The sequence below is a fragment of the Caenorhabditis remanei genome, chromosome IV (assembly GCF_010183535.1).
Source record: "Caenorhabditis remanei strain PX506 chromosome IV, whole genome shotgun sequence".
Classification (NCBI taxonomy): Eukaryota; Metazoa; Nematoda; class Chromadorea; order Rhabditida; family Rhabditidae; genus Caenorhabditis; species Caenorhabditis remanei.
This window is the reverse complement of record NC_071331.1, coordinates 6,364,806-6,382,089: the sequence shown is the minus strand read 5'-3', so window position 1 is coordinate 6,382,089 and position 17,284 is coordinate 6,364,806. Positions and strand designations below refer to the sequence as shown.

The following is a 17,284-nucleotide window of genomic DNA, read 5'->3' as shown; positions in this document are numbered from 1 at the left end:
ATTAGTGAATTCTACACTTGAAATTGAAATATTTCAGTTGCATGAACTAGAATGATAATAGCAAATAGAAAACATGCTGCTACAATTATTCGCTAAAATTTCCTCATGGTAGAGGTTGTGTATTAGAAATAGTAAGAAATAGTAAGTTGAGTATTATAATTATAAGGTTGTTTTGAAAACTATCTAACCCAACTGCTGCATAGAAGAAAAATAACGCAGTTCATCAAATAAAGATGTTTCACTTCATACTGAAATTGTTTTAAAAACATACAAAATTAATATGGAAAAGGAGTAATCTTCATTTTCTAAAAATAAAAAGTTAAAATAATGGACTCATAATAATTACGCTCACTAGATACAAATTCAAAATTTTTATCACGACAAAAACATGTAAATCTTACAAGGAGCCTTAAAAATCGGGAACAATTTTGAATGAAATCAAAGTTTCGCAATTATAACAAAAAAAAATTTGTGTTTCCACTTGGATCTAATCGTATCTTTTTATTATTGCTTTTCAGGAAACTCCTTGTGGATGAGTCTCCATTTTCTAAAAATAAAAGGTTTAAATCATGGACATGGACTCATAATAATTTCGCTCATTAGATACGAATTCAAAACTTTTTAAAAACAGTAAAAACTTAATGTTTGAATAATTGTGGTCTTTATCCGTTTGTCACGACAAAAACAGGTAAATCTTACAAGGAGCCTTAAAAATCGGGAACAATTTTGAATGAAATCAAAGTTTCGCAATTATAACAAAAAAATTTGTGTTTCCACTTGGACATGTTTATACACGATAACTAAAGTTGGTATTAAGAGATATGGTGATAAAGGAAAATATATAAGTACGCGTTTCGGTGATTTTTTTGTGTCGAAACTAAGAAACTTAAAGGAGGACTGAATTTGTACTTCTTAAAATTTATATTTCGATACTTCAATCAATTCTAAAACACTTTCATCATTGGGGCATATGCTAGCAGAATGAAATTTCTGAAAATGGTTCTGAGTTTAAATTGTAGAATCCGTTTTATGGTCTACCCTGTATTTAAAACTTGCAAAAAATTTACAGAAAATTATAAAATGTTTCAATGTATGTAGCCTGTTTTGCAGTTTTTCATAGAACAATTTTCAGTTTCGAGCTTGTTTTTCCTGTTTCAACATCATTCTTTTGTCTAGGAAAATAATTGAATTCATTCGACGGTGAAAATCCGTTTTAGAGATGAATAACTTAAAAAAAACGGTTCCGGAACGTTTTCAAACCAAACATTTTGAAATTTTGAGGTAAACTTGGAACAGTTTTGAAATCATGGGTTTATCCCACGCCGATCTCCAACATATCAGTTATTTCTACATTATTTTTCCATTGCCCTGTGAAAACTCTCCCCACATTGATTTCATAGATTTGCCCTGTCAATATCGTTTCCTATTTTTTCCGGTCTATTTCCCCATGAACAAATGTTGATAATGTTTTGAGCTTCTATTGCTGTGAGATTTTACCTCGGGGGGAGCTCATTCACTAAATGTTGTAAATCACCACAAAAATCATGTTGCTGCTGAAACTGGAAATAATAGCTCAAATGTTTTAGACTAGAGTTATTAAATTCCTAAAAGTTGTTTTGAACAGTGTCCTGTTCATTCATGTTATCTATCGTTCAGAATCTATAGACTGACTTTACCTAATATTACAATGGAATTTACTACATTGCTTATTAATTAATACCCATATTTCCGTCTTTGCAAAGAAACAGTGCGAAACAGCAAAGTTATTAAATTAGCTCTACTAAAACTGAGTTGTGTTTTTTTTCATTGGATGAAAAAAGCTATCTAGTAGTTTGAAAACACGATCAGAAATTGCTGAAGACCTTGTTCAGGACAAAAGTCAAAGAAATATTCAGTTATTCATCATATTCATCATTCCCTAATTCTACATACCTTATTTTTCATGCGGAAGAAACAGTTAAAATTACTCTATGTATGACATTTTTCTTCTTCTAAATACTGTTTCGTAGTTATCACATTTTTCCTATCTCCGAAAGTTAACAATAGCAATCCTGAATATTCGAACATGTTCAACGGTCTGTTTGATACAACAAATCGGATGTTGTCAGAGGTAATGAAAATCTTGTTTTGATGAAGTGTGGAGTTGAGAATGACGAGTTCATGTTAGTGAGAACAACTTTTCTTCATCTGATGCTATATAAGTTTCACAATTTTAAGAGTTAGTCTTCTAGAATAGTAAAAGTATATCAAATCAAAATAAAGGCTGTCCCAATCTGATAGCTGAATTTTGTGAATCGCCACAAAAAATTATATTGCTGCTGAAACTAGAAAACAATAAAACAATAGCTAACTAGCACAAATTGATACGCCATTTTCCATCTTTACTAAAACGGGGCCAAACAGGAAAGTTTTGAAGTTAGGACCATGAAAACCTAGTTATTTTAGGATGAAAAAAGCTATCTAGCAGTCCGAAAACATTTTTAGATTTCTGAAAAGTATGTTCAGAAAAATTTGAGACACCATCGTTCCTTAATTCTGCATACCTTATTTTGCATGCGGAAGAAACAGTTAAAATCACATTACGTTGTGTAATAACTTTTTCTAAATACTGTTTCATAGTTGTCACATTTTTCCAATCTCTGAAAGTGAATGATATCCACGGTCTTCAACTTTTCGATGGCATGTTTAAAAAAAAGTTTTTTTCAATCGAACCAAAAACTTTAAAATAATTTCAGAAAGTCCTTTGCATTGCCATCTACGACAACTCATTATATTCATAGGTAGTATGAAATACAGTTTCCATCAATAACTTGATTGAAGGGCTTTGAATTCCTCGCTAGTACCAAAATCGTTAAGACTAAGCAAAAAGTGTGGTAAGCAGTTATCATAATTTCTACCAAAGTCAACATTATTAAGAAACTGTATAAAAGTTTATCTCAAACCTAAATATACAGCCGGCTTACTTTTTTTTTTTAAATCAGCAACCTTTTCCTCAACTGCTATTTTCCAAATGTTCAGATTTCAACTTTTTAACAAATTCTATACGGATGAAATAGTTCACAGCAATTTTGCCTGAAAGTGTAATGTGGAAAATTTTTACAAATTCTACTCACAGAAAAAATGAAAAATCACTTTACAAAAAACGCAAGTGTAATAACAATTTTATGTAGCAGAGAAATTTGGTTTTTAAACTATTTATAGTAAGCATCAGCAATATCGAAAAATGAACATAAAAAAAGTCTCTGAAATCTATTGTTTTTTCCAGAAAAAGCTTGATTGTCATGATAGATTAGTGAATTCTATACTTGAAATCGAAGTATTTCTGTTGCATGAACTACAATGATAATAGCAAATGAAAAAAAAGCACTTATTATTCGCTAAAATTTCCTCATAGTAGAAGTTGTGTATTAGAAATAGTAAAAAATAGTAAATTGAGTATTGTAATTATAAGGTTGTTTGAAAAAATACCGAAATGACATTCCAAAATGAAACAAAAAGAAACAACGCAGTTCATCAAATAAAGATGTTTCACTTCATACTGAAATAGTTTTAAAAACGTGCATACAAAATTAATATGTCGTTCTAATCGTTTCTTTTTATTATTGCTTTTCAGGAAACTCCTTGTGGATAAATCTTTATTTTCTAAAAATAAAAAGTTAAAATAATGGACTCATAATAATTTCGCTCATTGGATACAAATTCAAAACTTTTTAAAGACAGCAAAAATTTGTCACGACAAGAACAGATAAATCTTACAAGGAGTCTTCAAAATCGGGAACGAAAAAGTGAATGAAATCAAAGTTTCGCAGTTTCAACAAAAAAATTGTGTTTCCACTTGGACATGTTTTTACACGATAACTAAGTATTAAAAGATATATGTTAGTAAAAGTATATCAAATGGAAATAAAATGTTTCAGACTAGAGTTATATTTTTCTTCAGTACAGAATTTATAGACTGACATTCAACAAGATAACAACGGTGCTACTTCAATTAATATGCATCTTCGCGCCTTTGTCAAGACTGTTCGAAACAGAAAAATTATGAAGTTTGGTCCATAAAAAATTTGTTACATTGGTTTTGTATGAACAAAGCGATCAGCAGTTTGAAAACGCGATCAGATTGCTTTGTTCAGGAAAAAAGACAACGAAATATTCAGCTCTTCATCATACGTAATAATTTTTCTTCTAAATACTGTTTCATAGTTGTCACATTTTTCCAATCTCTGAAGAAAATTGGTGCACCAACTCTTCCGAACTAGTTTTTACAAGAGTGTTTTATACCGAAACGATTCTATCACATCACAAAGCGGAACATTATCGGTTTCTAGAGCAATCCGCATTATTCAAAACATTTTAATACGGCATATTTGGTACAGTAAATCTATGGGATGTTTTCGTGCAAATTTTATCAGCGAGGAGAATGGCGACTTCATACAGAAATAGTAACCAGCTGGGTTTCTAAAGTTTCGGTCTGTTGTTATGCTTGTTTGTTTGATCAAATTAGAACATTATTTCTGTTTTATAAGCCAGAGAAAAGTAAAATGTTGTAAGAATTGTCAATGAGTTATTTCGTTTTGAAAAATAAATATAAACTCTATTAGCTCGGCACAGTTCTTACAACTGCGCTCCACCGAAATGCACTTGACAAATGTATATTTTTTTCTGTCTCTCATTTTTGAAAAATAAAGTTTCAACTAACTCACGTTACTATTTTCAAGATTGGAGAATTGTTTTCACTTATCAGTTCATCAGGTCACTCATATCTCAACTTTCAATGTTCTTGTTACTTATTTTAGTTTTTGGGTGTTCCATGATAGAATGGTGTTCTTGAAAGCTAGTTTCTCAAAATAATATTTTCAATAATGTCACTGCTTCCGAAAGTATTTAAATTACCAAGATTTAAAGCTATATGGTACACTTCGAGTAAATACCGGAAAATAGAAACATCAGAATGTTTTTACTGTTTCTATTTTATAATTTTTTTTTTGCTAAATTTGAAAACCACATTTAACGCGAGGCTTTGAGAAACCAGCTCGCCCTCTTTTCTTAAAGGCGTATTGTCGTCTGTTGTGATGTTTTCATATTTTAATGTATGAGTTTCGGCGAGTTCATTTTCATAGTTCAAGAATTTTTTAATTCGGTCCACAACCCGCTGAGAGCGAGCGCCGGAAAGTTTGGTTATTGAAAGGGTCGCAGAAAATTGGTGGCCGTGGCCTAGAAAATCTACTTGAAATTCGTTGATTTTTCAAATTTTAACGGTATTTTCGATTATTTTTGTTGTATTTCTTCAATAATTTCGATAGAAAACGACAAATATTGATAGAAAAACACTAAAAACTATAGAAAATAACGCCAGAAATAGCAGAATACTGAAAAAACCAACGGAAAGTTTGGCCAGCGAGAATTTTCTAGAAATTTTACTTCTGTAAAGTTGTTTTTTCAGTATTCTGCTATTTCTGGCGTTATTTTCTATAGTTTTTAGTGTTTTTCTATCAATATTTGCCGTTTTCTATCGAAATTATTGAAGAAATACAACAAAAATAATCGAAAATACCGTCAAAATTCAAAAAATCAACTTTTTCGAAGTCGAATTTCTAGGCCAAGGCCCCCAATTTTCTGCGACCCTTTCAATGACCAAACTTTCCGGCGCTCGCTCTCAGCGGGTTGTGGACCGAATTAAAAAATTCTTGAACTATGAAAATGAACTCGCCGAAACTCATACATTAAAATATGAAAACATCACAACAGACCACAATACGCCTTTAAATCCCGTAAGAAGACAAGCGTCCCGGTTTGCATTGGCTAGCTTGTCCACAATGTTGGCAAAAATTTGCGTCTGCATCAATTTTTGACGTTCTTCGCATTTTCGATTTTTTGTATCGTTTCAAAAAATCTGGACGCATCAAAGAGCGTTCGTTTGAATCATTTGGAAGAGAATTGTAATAAAAAAGGTAAGATCAACTTTTATCGTATCTAAAAATGTCTTGGAAAATGCGCAATTAATAGGAGCCCGCGAGGAGGCGAGGTACGCTTATCATCGACTGCTAGATGAGAAAAAGCTATCTAACCAGTAAGATTTCTTATCCGTTTTTAAGAGTTCGTTCGCTATTTTCTGCATTACAAAAAATTTAAATTTGTTACTTCTCTAATTTTTATTACTGATTTTTCGAGATAAATTTCTCTACAGAACAATTTAAACACCATTGAGTAACCAAAAATTTATGAAAATCTAAACTTTTCGTGATGCAGTATATTTTTTGAGCATTTCCTACCGTCTTCTCCTCTTACTATATGTTTTTCTTATAACATTTCCTGTAGCGGAAACTCCTGAAATCGGTTTTTAAAAAGGACCATTCAGTGATCCAATTGCAGTGGGTAGAATGCATAATAATTTTGACTAGGTTGTGTAGAATTTCGATTTTCCAGAAGAAATGGGAAGCAACCAAAAACCTGACAAGCAGAACGAGAAGGAAAAGTCGCTTGAAAATGGTTTAATTGTTTATCGAATATTTTATTTCTGGGCCTGCCAGGTTTCAACCATCTCATTCTCTCAATATATGGTCATATATTTATGTACCTCCATATTTTCTTTGATAGTTTTCCTGCCAAACTTCCTCTTTTTTATTGTCTAATTGTTTTACGAAATCTTTTGAAAAAATAAATAAGCTATTCAACTATGTGTTGAATTCATTCCAATTCAAAATGATCACTTCAATAACCGTTTCAGCTGGTTCATTTTGTTGTGAATAATTTATTTATATTATTTATAAGCGCTGATAGTTTGCATTCCTATATTTTTCAGGTTTATGATCCAACGATTACTAACCAATCATCCATCCACATTTTGCGAATAAGACTTGCTTCACGAAGAGTTTGATTCGGATTGCACTCTCACTCATTTCAGACGCATTTCACATCCTTATTTCTCTACTTTTCTGAAACAACGATATTTCTGAATATTTCGATCAAATTTTACAAGTAAAACATGTTTCAATAAGTCTTGATAACACACGTTTTATTTCAATAGTTCGATCTACAAAATCGGTCTGAGGCTTTTTATAAAATAATTTTGAAATTTTGTTTAAAAATTTTGGATACTACTCTATTAATGTTGAAGCTTGCCACAATTTTTTCAACGACGAAAACCCGTTTTTGAGATGATGAACTTGAAAAAACGGTGCCGCGAAGTTTTAAAATCAAGGCGTGGTGACATTGGACGCTTAGAAGTAAGTCTTCTTAAATGAAATTCAGCAAAAAATAATACCCATTTAAAAATTGTCTCAAAGCCTGGCCACAATTAAATTCTGAAATCTAACTGTTTCAGAAAATCATAATATACCTGCAGACCTGACAAACACCAATATGCGTGAGGGTTTCATACAATGAACGACATGAATCAGAGTAAAACCATCTGTCATTCTTCCCCCGTCTTCTCCCTCATCTAGTGCATCTCACTCCTCCTGCCCTCTATTTCTCTCTTCTTCCATTACTCACTGTCTGACCTCTGCACACTGTTCTTTTTCTTCTTCTTATATTGCGTCGTCATCAACCTTCCTTCCCCCTTTTCTTCCAAAACACCCAGTGCAAACGAATGTGCTAGATGTGTTTGTGGCGGTCAAAAATCAATTGCTTGCGGACGGCCTTCGTGATTTTTATTTTTGTGTTTTGAACAATTTTTGCATTCAGAAAATATTGCTAAGTATTCTAATGAATTCCACTAATTATTCTGTTTCGGAAAATTACGAAATATTTAGTAAATTTGGAGAATTTTCAGTTTTTCACAAATTGTACAACTTTCTGAAACTATTAAAACTGAAACACTTTTTTTCGAAAATTGTTGACCGAAAAATTCGAACGAAAATATTTCAAGAAAACTGGATGAAAATATTAGTTTTTCGGTTTCAAAAATTTTGAATTTGTATGAAAAATGTAAGAAACCTGTTTCGGAGTGCAAAACTTGAAAAAAAAAAAAAAACTTGAAAATTCATGAAAAAACCGAATAATCACTATTTTTGTTATTGAATTTTTGAAAATTTATGCAAAAAGTGCTGAGATTTGTATTTTTCACTGTAAAATTTCTAGAAAACCATCTTTAGAAAACCTACCGGAAAAAACTTGTCCGAAAATTTTTTCGCTCAACTCATCCCGACATGATGCAAATGCGATGCGCCCCATTGGCCCTGCGCTCTATTCTGAATAACACAAATTCTTAAGCCTATGCATTTTTCCCTTATAAATTCGTTATTTACGTGTGTTCGTTTGTGAAAAAAACTTTACGACCGTTTTTCAGGTTATTTATTCATTCATTTCCAATGGATCCATCAGAACAACGTCAACGTGATTCGGAACGGGATTCGAATGAGTAAGTGTTTTCACTTTGAAAAAATTTCTATCAGATAGATCTGCAGTTTTAAGACTTGAAACGGGCCAGGCCGGGCCGAAAAAACTCTCCCTGCTCGGCTCGCTTGGCCTGGAAGTGTAGTACTGAAGAAAAGTTTTGGGGAGTATATTTAAGAATTTAAGAATCAGACTTGCAAAGTTTGATTCTTAAATTCCATCGGTCGGATCTGAATCGAAATTGTTTGAAATTTTCATCAAAAGTAGTTATTCTGCAAAAAAAGTTCAAATTTTCGTACCGAGATTTGGGCCGACCGATTCTCGTGCCGCCTGGGCCGGGTCGGTGAAAACTCTCTCCGGTTCCACAGTTGGGTCCTTCAAAGAACAAGGAAAATTCAGTTTCTCTGATTTGAAAAGTATCTTGTCAAAGTTCCAAAGAAGTTCTGTTTTTCATTTTCCACAAAAAAAATCTAATTTCAGAGAAAGCGAGGAACCGCGGTCATCAGGAAAAACAATAGATTCCAGTGATCAAGATAGAACTGCTCACGCAGAACCGAACAGAGGAGTGAAACAAGAAAGAAGCGATGAGCAACCTGGAACTTCCCACCCAACGGGTTCGAGAATTAAGGTGGAACCGGTTGAGGAAGTCCCGGAGTCGCCAAGAGAGAATGTTGCTCCTAGAGAACGAACCGCCGCCCCATTCCAGTTCAAATCGCCCAGATTGGAATCTCGCCCATTGTCTGACGTCTCACGTGGACCCCAAATGGAGGATCCACTTGTAGCTGCTCAGAAGCGACTGGATTTGAAACAACAAAGAATCGATACGCTGAAGCAGCGGCTGAAAGATCAAGAAAGAGAATTAACGCTGAAATTTGCGGAGCAACTGAAGAAAAAAGAAAAAGAGTTGACTTTGAAGCATGATAATGAGCTCCTCTCTCAAAAAGTGAAGTATTTGGAGGAAATAAACCAGAAAGAGCAACAAATTAATGAGTTGCTGAAAAACCAATTTCAACAAAATCAACAGCAACCAACAATGGCGGTTTCTCAATACATGGTGCTTCCTTCTCAATTTTCAGCTCCACCAGGTCCAGCAGTGAGTTTTTTTTATTGTAATCAGCATTGATTGCTCCTTTCACATTCATTTTTACAAGCAACATGGTATTTTAACAAACTAAACTCTAAAATTTTTAGAATCCGACAGAACTCGTCGTGGCTCCAGCTCCGCGTGCTCCAAATCTTGCTGATCCAAATCGAAAAACTTCTGTGATGCCTCGTGATACCCCAATGAAGCCAGTACAGCAGAATGAGCAACGGAATAAAAAAATCGAACATCAAGTAAAAGAGAGGAGCAGCCAAAGCTTAGCTGGTCTCAACCACAAACGAGATTTACTTGAATCGGATGCACCAGAAAAGAACAATCTCCGTGATTATGAAATTAGAAATCAACAAATGGATATTGAGGGAGTCCCGGATGAAGTGGAGCCCAATGAAGGGCTGGATTTATCAAATGAGCGACCAGTCGGTGATCAGGTAATTTTAATTTTGAAAATTGGCATTTTTTCGGTGTCTGACCGAATCAGATTCTATGATTTTTTCGGTTTCCGGACGGAATCAAATTCAATGCAAAATTTCGAACTAGATACATTTGGAAACAAAAATTTCGGCTCAATAGGCAAAGAATGGTCCCAACCGCAAAGAACGGTCCCAACCGCAAAGAATGGTCCCAACCGCAAAGAATGGTCCCAAAATTTTGGGTGACACGAATTTCAGAATTGAATGGTCCCTACCGCAAAGAATGGTCCTTCAAAATTGATACGAAAAACTTTTCACCATTCTCTTAAACTTAGGTTTCTTAGAAATTGGTGAAAAAATTGACAAAACCGGTTATTAATCGTATTTGTCAATTTTTTCCCAATTTCTAAGAAACCTAAGCCTAAGAGAATGGTGAAAAGTTTTTCGTATCAATTTTGAGGGACCATTCTTTGCGGTAGGGACCATGTAATTCTTTGAGACCATTCTTTAATTTTTTGGGACCGTTCTTTGCGGTTGGGACCATTCTTTGCCAATTGAGCCAAAATTTCGTGGTGTCGAACTTTAGATATTGGATGAGATATCTTGAAACATTCTGAAAATCATCCAAAAAATGCTCTTGAGTTTAAAAAAATTACGTCAAAAATATGTATATTTTCCCATTATCAGAGATGGGTAACACGTCGGAAAACGGTTTCTGGTTTTAACTTTTCTAATTTTTGAACGTGAAAACAGGAAAGATTTTATGCGTGATCATGAAAACGAAATAATTCCCCAAGAGAAATTCAGTAGAAACCATGGATCACAAAAAGGGCTGTAACTTCGGGGAGTGTCAATATTTTCGGAAAAAAAAAGTTTTTTTAGGTAGCGAATGACTTGCCCCACTTGACAGAGCAGCCAGAGGTGGAAGCGGCCCATGAGGAGCCCATGGAGGAAGACGATGATATCGCGCCCTTACAGAATGAAGTTCCAGAAGAAAATGTGGAGAACAATGAGGGAATGGATGTTGAAGAGCCGGAGGTAATTCAATTTAAAAAAAAAATTATTTGTAAAACCTTTATTTTTAGATTCAACCAGCTGGAGGGCTTAGAAGAAGTGCTCCCAAAAAGAAGCCCGTTTCTCTGATGAAGCTACGGCACGAAAAGAAGAATATCAGATTTCGTAAGTGCTAAGTTTTTAAACTATTTTCAGTTTATGGGGAGCCGAACCGGGCGCATGACAGCTTTGACTCATAGTGATTCAACGATTTTTCAACAAAAAACAACTTTCAGATAGTCTACGAAAATCGACAAAGAGCCAGCGGCGAACTTTTGCTTCCAATTGATGTTTTGAATTTTCGGTTTTATAAAAATGATTAATCTTGTTCTTTTTTTTTTACATAATTTGTACTCCATTTTCTTTCAAGGGTTGTAAAATCTCAATCTGAATCATTCTTTTTGTAATACTCCACCCATACTCTTTCATTTTTTTGTGGTCTTTTTCATCTTCGGGTTTCTTGTATCATTTTTAAAAAATTATTGTCTATGTTTTTGTTACTGCTTTCAAGAGTTTTATGTAGCAGAGAAATTTGGTTTTAAAATTGTATTTTCCTTCAAAAAAAAATGCACTAGTAACATTGAACAACGAACATAAGCTAATTATAAGTCTGTGAAACCGATTTTCTTTAAAGACATGGGCTGGGTTTTCATGATAGTGTGGTGAATTTATACTTGAAATCGAAGAGTTTCCGTTGCATCAACTGAAATCATAGTAGTCCATGAAAAACAAGTAGTTATTATTTGCCAAAGTTTTTTATAGTAGAAGTTGTGTATTGCTTTTAAAAAAACATTTAATTGGAACTGCTGCAACAAGAGAAATGACGCAGTTCATCAAAAAAACTGTCTCACTTCATACTGAAATAGTGTTTAAAAACATACAAAATTAATAAGCCGTAGGAATGTTTACCAGATTTTCTTTGCTTTTCAGGAAATTCACTGTGGATGAATCTCCATTTATTAAAATTGAAAATTTCCAATCTTTTTGAATAGGCATCGTAATAATTACCCACATTAGATACGAATTCGAAACTTTTTAGAAACAGCAAAAACTTCATGTGAACCAAAAAATCAAAGTTTTGCAGTTTCTATACAAAACATCGTGTTTCCACTTGGAGATGTTTTTACATGAAAACTAAAATTGGCGAAAAGAAAGTTCAGAATAAAGTTTTCTCATGTGAAATTTAACAAAAATGATATCTTTTTCAACATTTTCCGCCGAGACTCGCCACAACTACATTCTGAAATCTAACAGTTTCAGAAAATCATAATATAACTGCAGACATGACAAACACCAGTAAACGTAACGAAATTTTTACACAATCACTTGATCTTCTGAATGTTTTGATTAAATTAAACAAGTGAAACATGTTTCAATAAGTCTTGATAATACACTTTTTATTTCAATAGTTTGATATACAATACGTCCTGAGTCTTTTTATAAAATAATTTTGAAAATTTGTAAAAAAAAAAGTTGAATTCTATGAATGTAGAAGCCTGCCACAATTTTTTCAACGACGAAAAGCCATTTTTGGGATGATGAACTTGAAAAAACGGTGCCGCGAAGTTTTAAAATCAAGGCGTGGTGACATTAAACGTTCACAAGTAAGTCTTCTTAAATGAAATTCAGCAAAAAATGATGCCCATTTAAAAATTGTCTCAAAGCCTGGTCACAATTAAATTCGGAAATCTAACTGTTTCAGAAAGTCATGATATACCTGCGGATCTGACAAACACCAATATACGTGAGGGTTTGGCAAACATACTATGAACGACATGAATCTTAGATATCGTAAAAACTGTATTTGAGGTGCATGCAACTCTATTGTTCAAAGGGTCCGTCGGAGTGCAACTCTATTAGAGGAGCAATTCAAATAGAGGGTGCACCTCTATTTTTTGTCGACGAATTCGCCAGACCTCGATACCCAACTATCTATTGAATTTGTTTGACTTCATTAGTTTTTTTAATGCTGAATTCATCGAACTTTTACGTAAAAAACGAAGAAAATCCTGAATTTTTATAAAAAGATACGTTTTGACCCCAAAAATGCTGAAATAGTAATGAGAGAGAACGGCGTCAAAAAAAAAGTTGAATTCTATGAATGTAGAAGCCTGCCACAATTTTTTCAACGACGAAAAGCCATTTTTGGGATGATGAACTTGAAAAAACGGTGCCGCAAAGTTTTAAAATCAAGGCGTGGTGAAATTAGACGTTCAAAAGTAAGTCTTCTTAAATGAAATTCAGCAAAAAATGATGCTCATTTAAAGATTGTCTCAAAGTCACAATTAAATTTTGAAATCTAACTGTTTCAGAAAGTCATGATATACCTGCGGATCTGACAAACACCAATATCCGTCAAGGTTTGGCAAGCATACGATGAACGACATGAATCAGAGAAAAACCATCTGTCATTCTTCCCTCATCTCACTCTCACTCCTCCTGCCCTCTATTTCTCTCTTCTTCCATTACTCACAAACTGACCTCTGCACACTGTTCTTTTTCTTCTTCTCATATTGCGTCGTCATCGACGCACCCCCTTTTTTCTTTCGTTACACCCAGTGTAGATGAGAACGCTATATGTGTTTGTGGCGGTCAAAAATCAATTGTTCGTGGACGTCATTCGCAATTTTTCTCTTTTCTTTTTGTGCTTTGAACTTTTCCAGCATTCAGAACATGATACCGTAAAACCTCTAATAGAGTTGCCCCCAAAAAAGTCTGTTTAACGCGGTATATCTTTTTTATCAAAGGAGATATCAAAAAGTTGTCAACTGACAAAATATAGCTGAGTACTTATAAAATAGATCTTCAGTTGGAAAAAATTTGATAGCTCTCAAGGTAGTTGAGATATTGTTCACCAAACTCTTGCTACTAGGGGCAACTCTATTAGAGGTTTTACGGTAAATATTGATTCGGAAATTTTGATATTGAGTTTGAGTTCCACTAATTATTATGCTTCGGAAAATGAAGAAATATTCAGTAAATTTGGAGAATTTTCAGTTTCTCTCAATTCAGAAATGATAAAAACTACCATTTATTCGATTATCTTCTTCCCCTCTCTTCATCTGAACCTCTTTTTTCCGAATTTTCTGCTTCTCCCCCTCCCGGTATGATGCAAACGCGCCCCATTGACCAGCCCTTTTTTTGAATCACACAAATACGTGGGCTTATGCATTTCTTTCCCCTTACAATTCGTTATTTATGTGTGTTCTTATGGGGTTATTCATGACATGTAAAAGTGTATATTAATACATATTTTCCTTATTCACGAACGGCGAAAAGTGCATTTTTAACATATTTTTTCCCATTTTATACATTCCTCTCCATTTTTAACAGTTATTTCACCATTTTCCTACATAAGGATGTCGAAAAATGCGGAGATTTGTAAAAAAAAATAGATTCTTAACGCTCGCGAATAATGAAAAAATGTATTAAAATGCATCTTTTCTTGTTATAAATACCCCTATTATGCGAAAAAACCTAACCAATATTTTTCAGATTACTCATTAACAATGGATGCTAATGGTCAACGTGATTCAGATGTGTGAGTTTTTTTTACTTTTGAAAAAGTTTATCAGAGATTTTTTTGGGCCGTACAAAGAACAAAAAATTTCAGTTTCTTTGAATCAAAAAATAGCTTGTCCAAATTCCAAAAAGTTTCTTTCATCATCCGTAGTCTTCCGACTTGCCAGGCCGAAAAAAACCACACTTGCAACGGGCCGGGCCGGGCCGGGCCGGGCCGTGACGAGAATTTCCAAGGCCCGGCTGAAAAATTTGAACTGAAATTTTGAACGAAAATTTGAATTTTTTGAATTTTTTCCCGAAAATGTCGAATTTTTGGATATACTTCAGAATTCAATGAAAATAGAGTTATGCATCAAAAATTTGAAGTTTTTAATGTAAAATTTCAAAAAAATTCAAAAAATTTGGTAAAAAATAGGTACCTTTTTTTGAAGCCGGGCCTTCGGGCCGGGCCGGGCCCTCGGGCCTTGCCGGGCCGGGCCGTAAATTTGCAAGTATGGAAAAAAAACATTTCCCGGCCCGGTAGTGCTAAAAGTTCAGTGCTAATAGAAAAAAACATATTGAAAACTTTCCGCTTTTGGGAAAATCTTCCTAAGACTGATTTTTTGTTGTTTTCAAAGGTTTTGAGGAATATATTTGGGGGAAAATTTCTGAACAAAAAAACATTTTTCCAGAAAAATTGTAGTGAACAAACTTCAAAAAATCGAGTCTGGGCCGATCCGGTATTTTGCTAGTTTTTTCTCAATAAATGTAATTTCAGAGAAAGCGAAAGAGCGTGGCCATCACCCGCTCCCAATGTTCCCCAATTTCGTCTACCAAATGCAAAAGTACCGAAAAAAAGAGTGAGACAAGAAAGTGATCAGCCTGGAACTGCCCACGCAGCGGGTTCGAGAATCAAGGAGGAGCCAATTGCAGAAGAATCGAGCAGAAGAAATAATCGAGAAAGAAGTCATCAAGCTCACTCATCGGGAGCAAGAATTAAGGCGGAACCAGCTGAGGAAACCCCGGAGTTGGACAGACCTCCGTGCGAGTACACTCCGCAGGGCAGTGTTGTTCCATCAGACCGAAACTTCCCGATCAGAGCCGCCGTCCCTTCCCAGTTCAAGCCGCCCAGATTGGATTCTCATTCATTGGATGACGTTGCACCCCAAATGGAGGATCCACTTCTAGCTGCTCAAAAGCTACTGAATTTGAAACAGCAAAGAATCGATACGCTGAAGCAGCGGCTGAAAGATCAAGAAAGAGAATTAACGCTGAAATTTGAGGAGCAACTGAAGAAAAAAGAAAAAGAGTTAACTTTGAAGCATGATAATGAGCTCCTCTCTCAAAAAGTCAAGTATTTGGAGGAAATAAACCAGAAAGAGCAACAAATTAATGAGTTGCTTAAAAGCCAAGTTCACCAAAATCAGCAGCAACCCACAATGCCGGTTCCCCAATACATGATGCCTGCTCCTCCTCTATTCATGCCGACTCCACCAACTTCATCTGCAAGAAATTTCACAGTTCCAGTACCAGATTCAATTCATCCAAATGTGCCAGTGAGTTTTTTGTTGTAATCAGCATTGGCATTCATTCAAACAACATATTTTTTCTTAACAAACTAAAATTTTAGAATCCACCTCAACTCGTGGCTCCAGCTCCCTGCCCTCAAGCATCAATTCCAGCTCCACGTGCTGCAAGTCCCGCTGATTCTGGCCGGAAAACTTCTGTGGCGCCTCGTGAAAGCTCATCAGAGTCAATGGAGCCCCCACAGAAAAAGATGAGACGCGATGACCGAGAAATGGACCATCAAGTGAAGGATAGAAGCAGTCAAAGCTATGTTGGACTGAACCAGGAACGAGATTTACTCGATTCGAATCGAGAAGATAATCTCCAAGATTATGAAGTTGGAGACCAACCTGAGGTATTTAACAAGTTAAAACACAATTTTCTTAAAATATTGTTTCAGGAACCGCAAATCCAGCGTTTCGATGAAAGTGGAGACCAACGAATGGAGATTGGAGGAGTCCCGGATGTAGTGGAGCCCAACGATGATCAGGAATTAACCAATGAACCACCAGTCGGTAATCAGGTAATCATCATTTTCTAATTGGTTGTTTTGTAATTACAAAACGCGCTTTTTTCAGGAAGAAATTGAATTTCCCGACTTGGGGATGCAGCCAGAGATGGAAGCGGCCCATGAGGAGCCCATGGAGGAAAACGATGAGATGGGCCCTCCACAGAATGAAGGTTTAGAGCTCGATGGCAATGGAGAGGTAGTTAAATTTCCAAAAAACTTTTGCAAAACTTCATTTTTAGGTTCAACCAGCTATTGGGCGTAGAAGAAGTGCCCGTGAAAAACATCCGGTTTCCTTGATACAACCGAAGTACGGAAAGAACCATATCAAAAATCGTAAGTGCTAAGTTTTCAATTGTTTTCAGTTCATATACTTGTTTCAGAAAGGCAAGGCGAACACAAAAGATACAAAGCGTTGCATGGTGGTTCCTACAGAAAAAATAAGAGAAGATGTAAAAAACGTACTGACCCAACGGATGTATAGTGAGTATTTCATTTGTAGCAAAACTGTCCGATCGCTCGGGCAACCCACGCAGAAATGATGATTTTCGAAGAAAAACCTTAAAGAGGGACACAGGTATTCCAAATATTGAGATGTTTGTTATGGATCGACTCAGAATTTTGTAGAAATGAGAAAAGTCTCTTGGAGCCAGGTCCAAAAGTTAGTCTAAAGCGAGTTATGAGGCTTCAAAGTGTCAAAAAAGGCCTTTTTTTTTTCATTTTTTGACACTGTGAAACCTCATAACTCGCTTTTGGCTAATTTTCGGACTTGGGTCCAAGCGACTTTTCTCTTTTCTACAAAATTTT

General features: G+C 34.9%; 1 protein-coding gene across 1 annotated transcript; it reads left to right on the top strand.

Annotated features, from left to right (window-relative positions):
* Positions 1–8,312: 8,312 nt before the first annotated feature.
* On the top strand, positions 8,313–16,961 carry GCK72_012581 (uncharacterized protein; the record flags this gene model as incomplete). The annotated part of the gene is made up of 12 exons (XM_053729224.1): positions 8,313–8,362; positions 8,818–9,430; positions 9,529–9,867; positions 10,732–10,887; positions 10,935–11,028; positions 14,398–14,443; positions 15,182–15,959; positions 16,034–16,324; positions 16,370–16,492; positions 16,548–16,676; positions 16,720–16,813; positions 16,861–16,961. 12 exons carry the CDS (start codon positions 8,313–8,315, stop codon positions 16,959–16,961), a joined length of 2,814 nt encoding a protein of 937 aa, XP_053583996.1.
* Between the last annotated feature and the right edge of the window lie 323 nt (positions 16,962–17,284).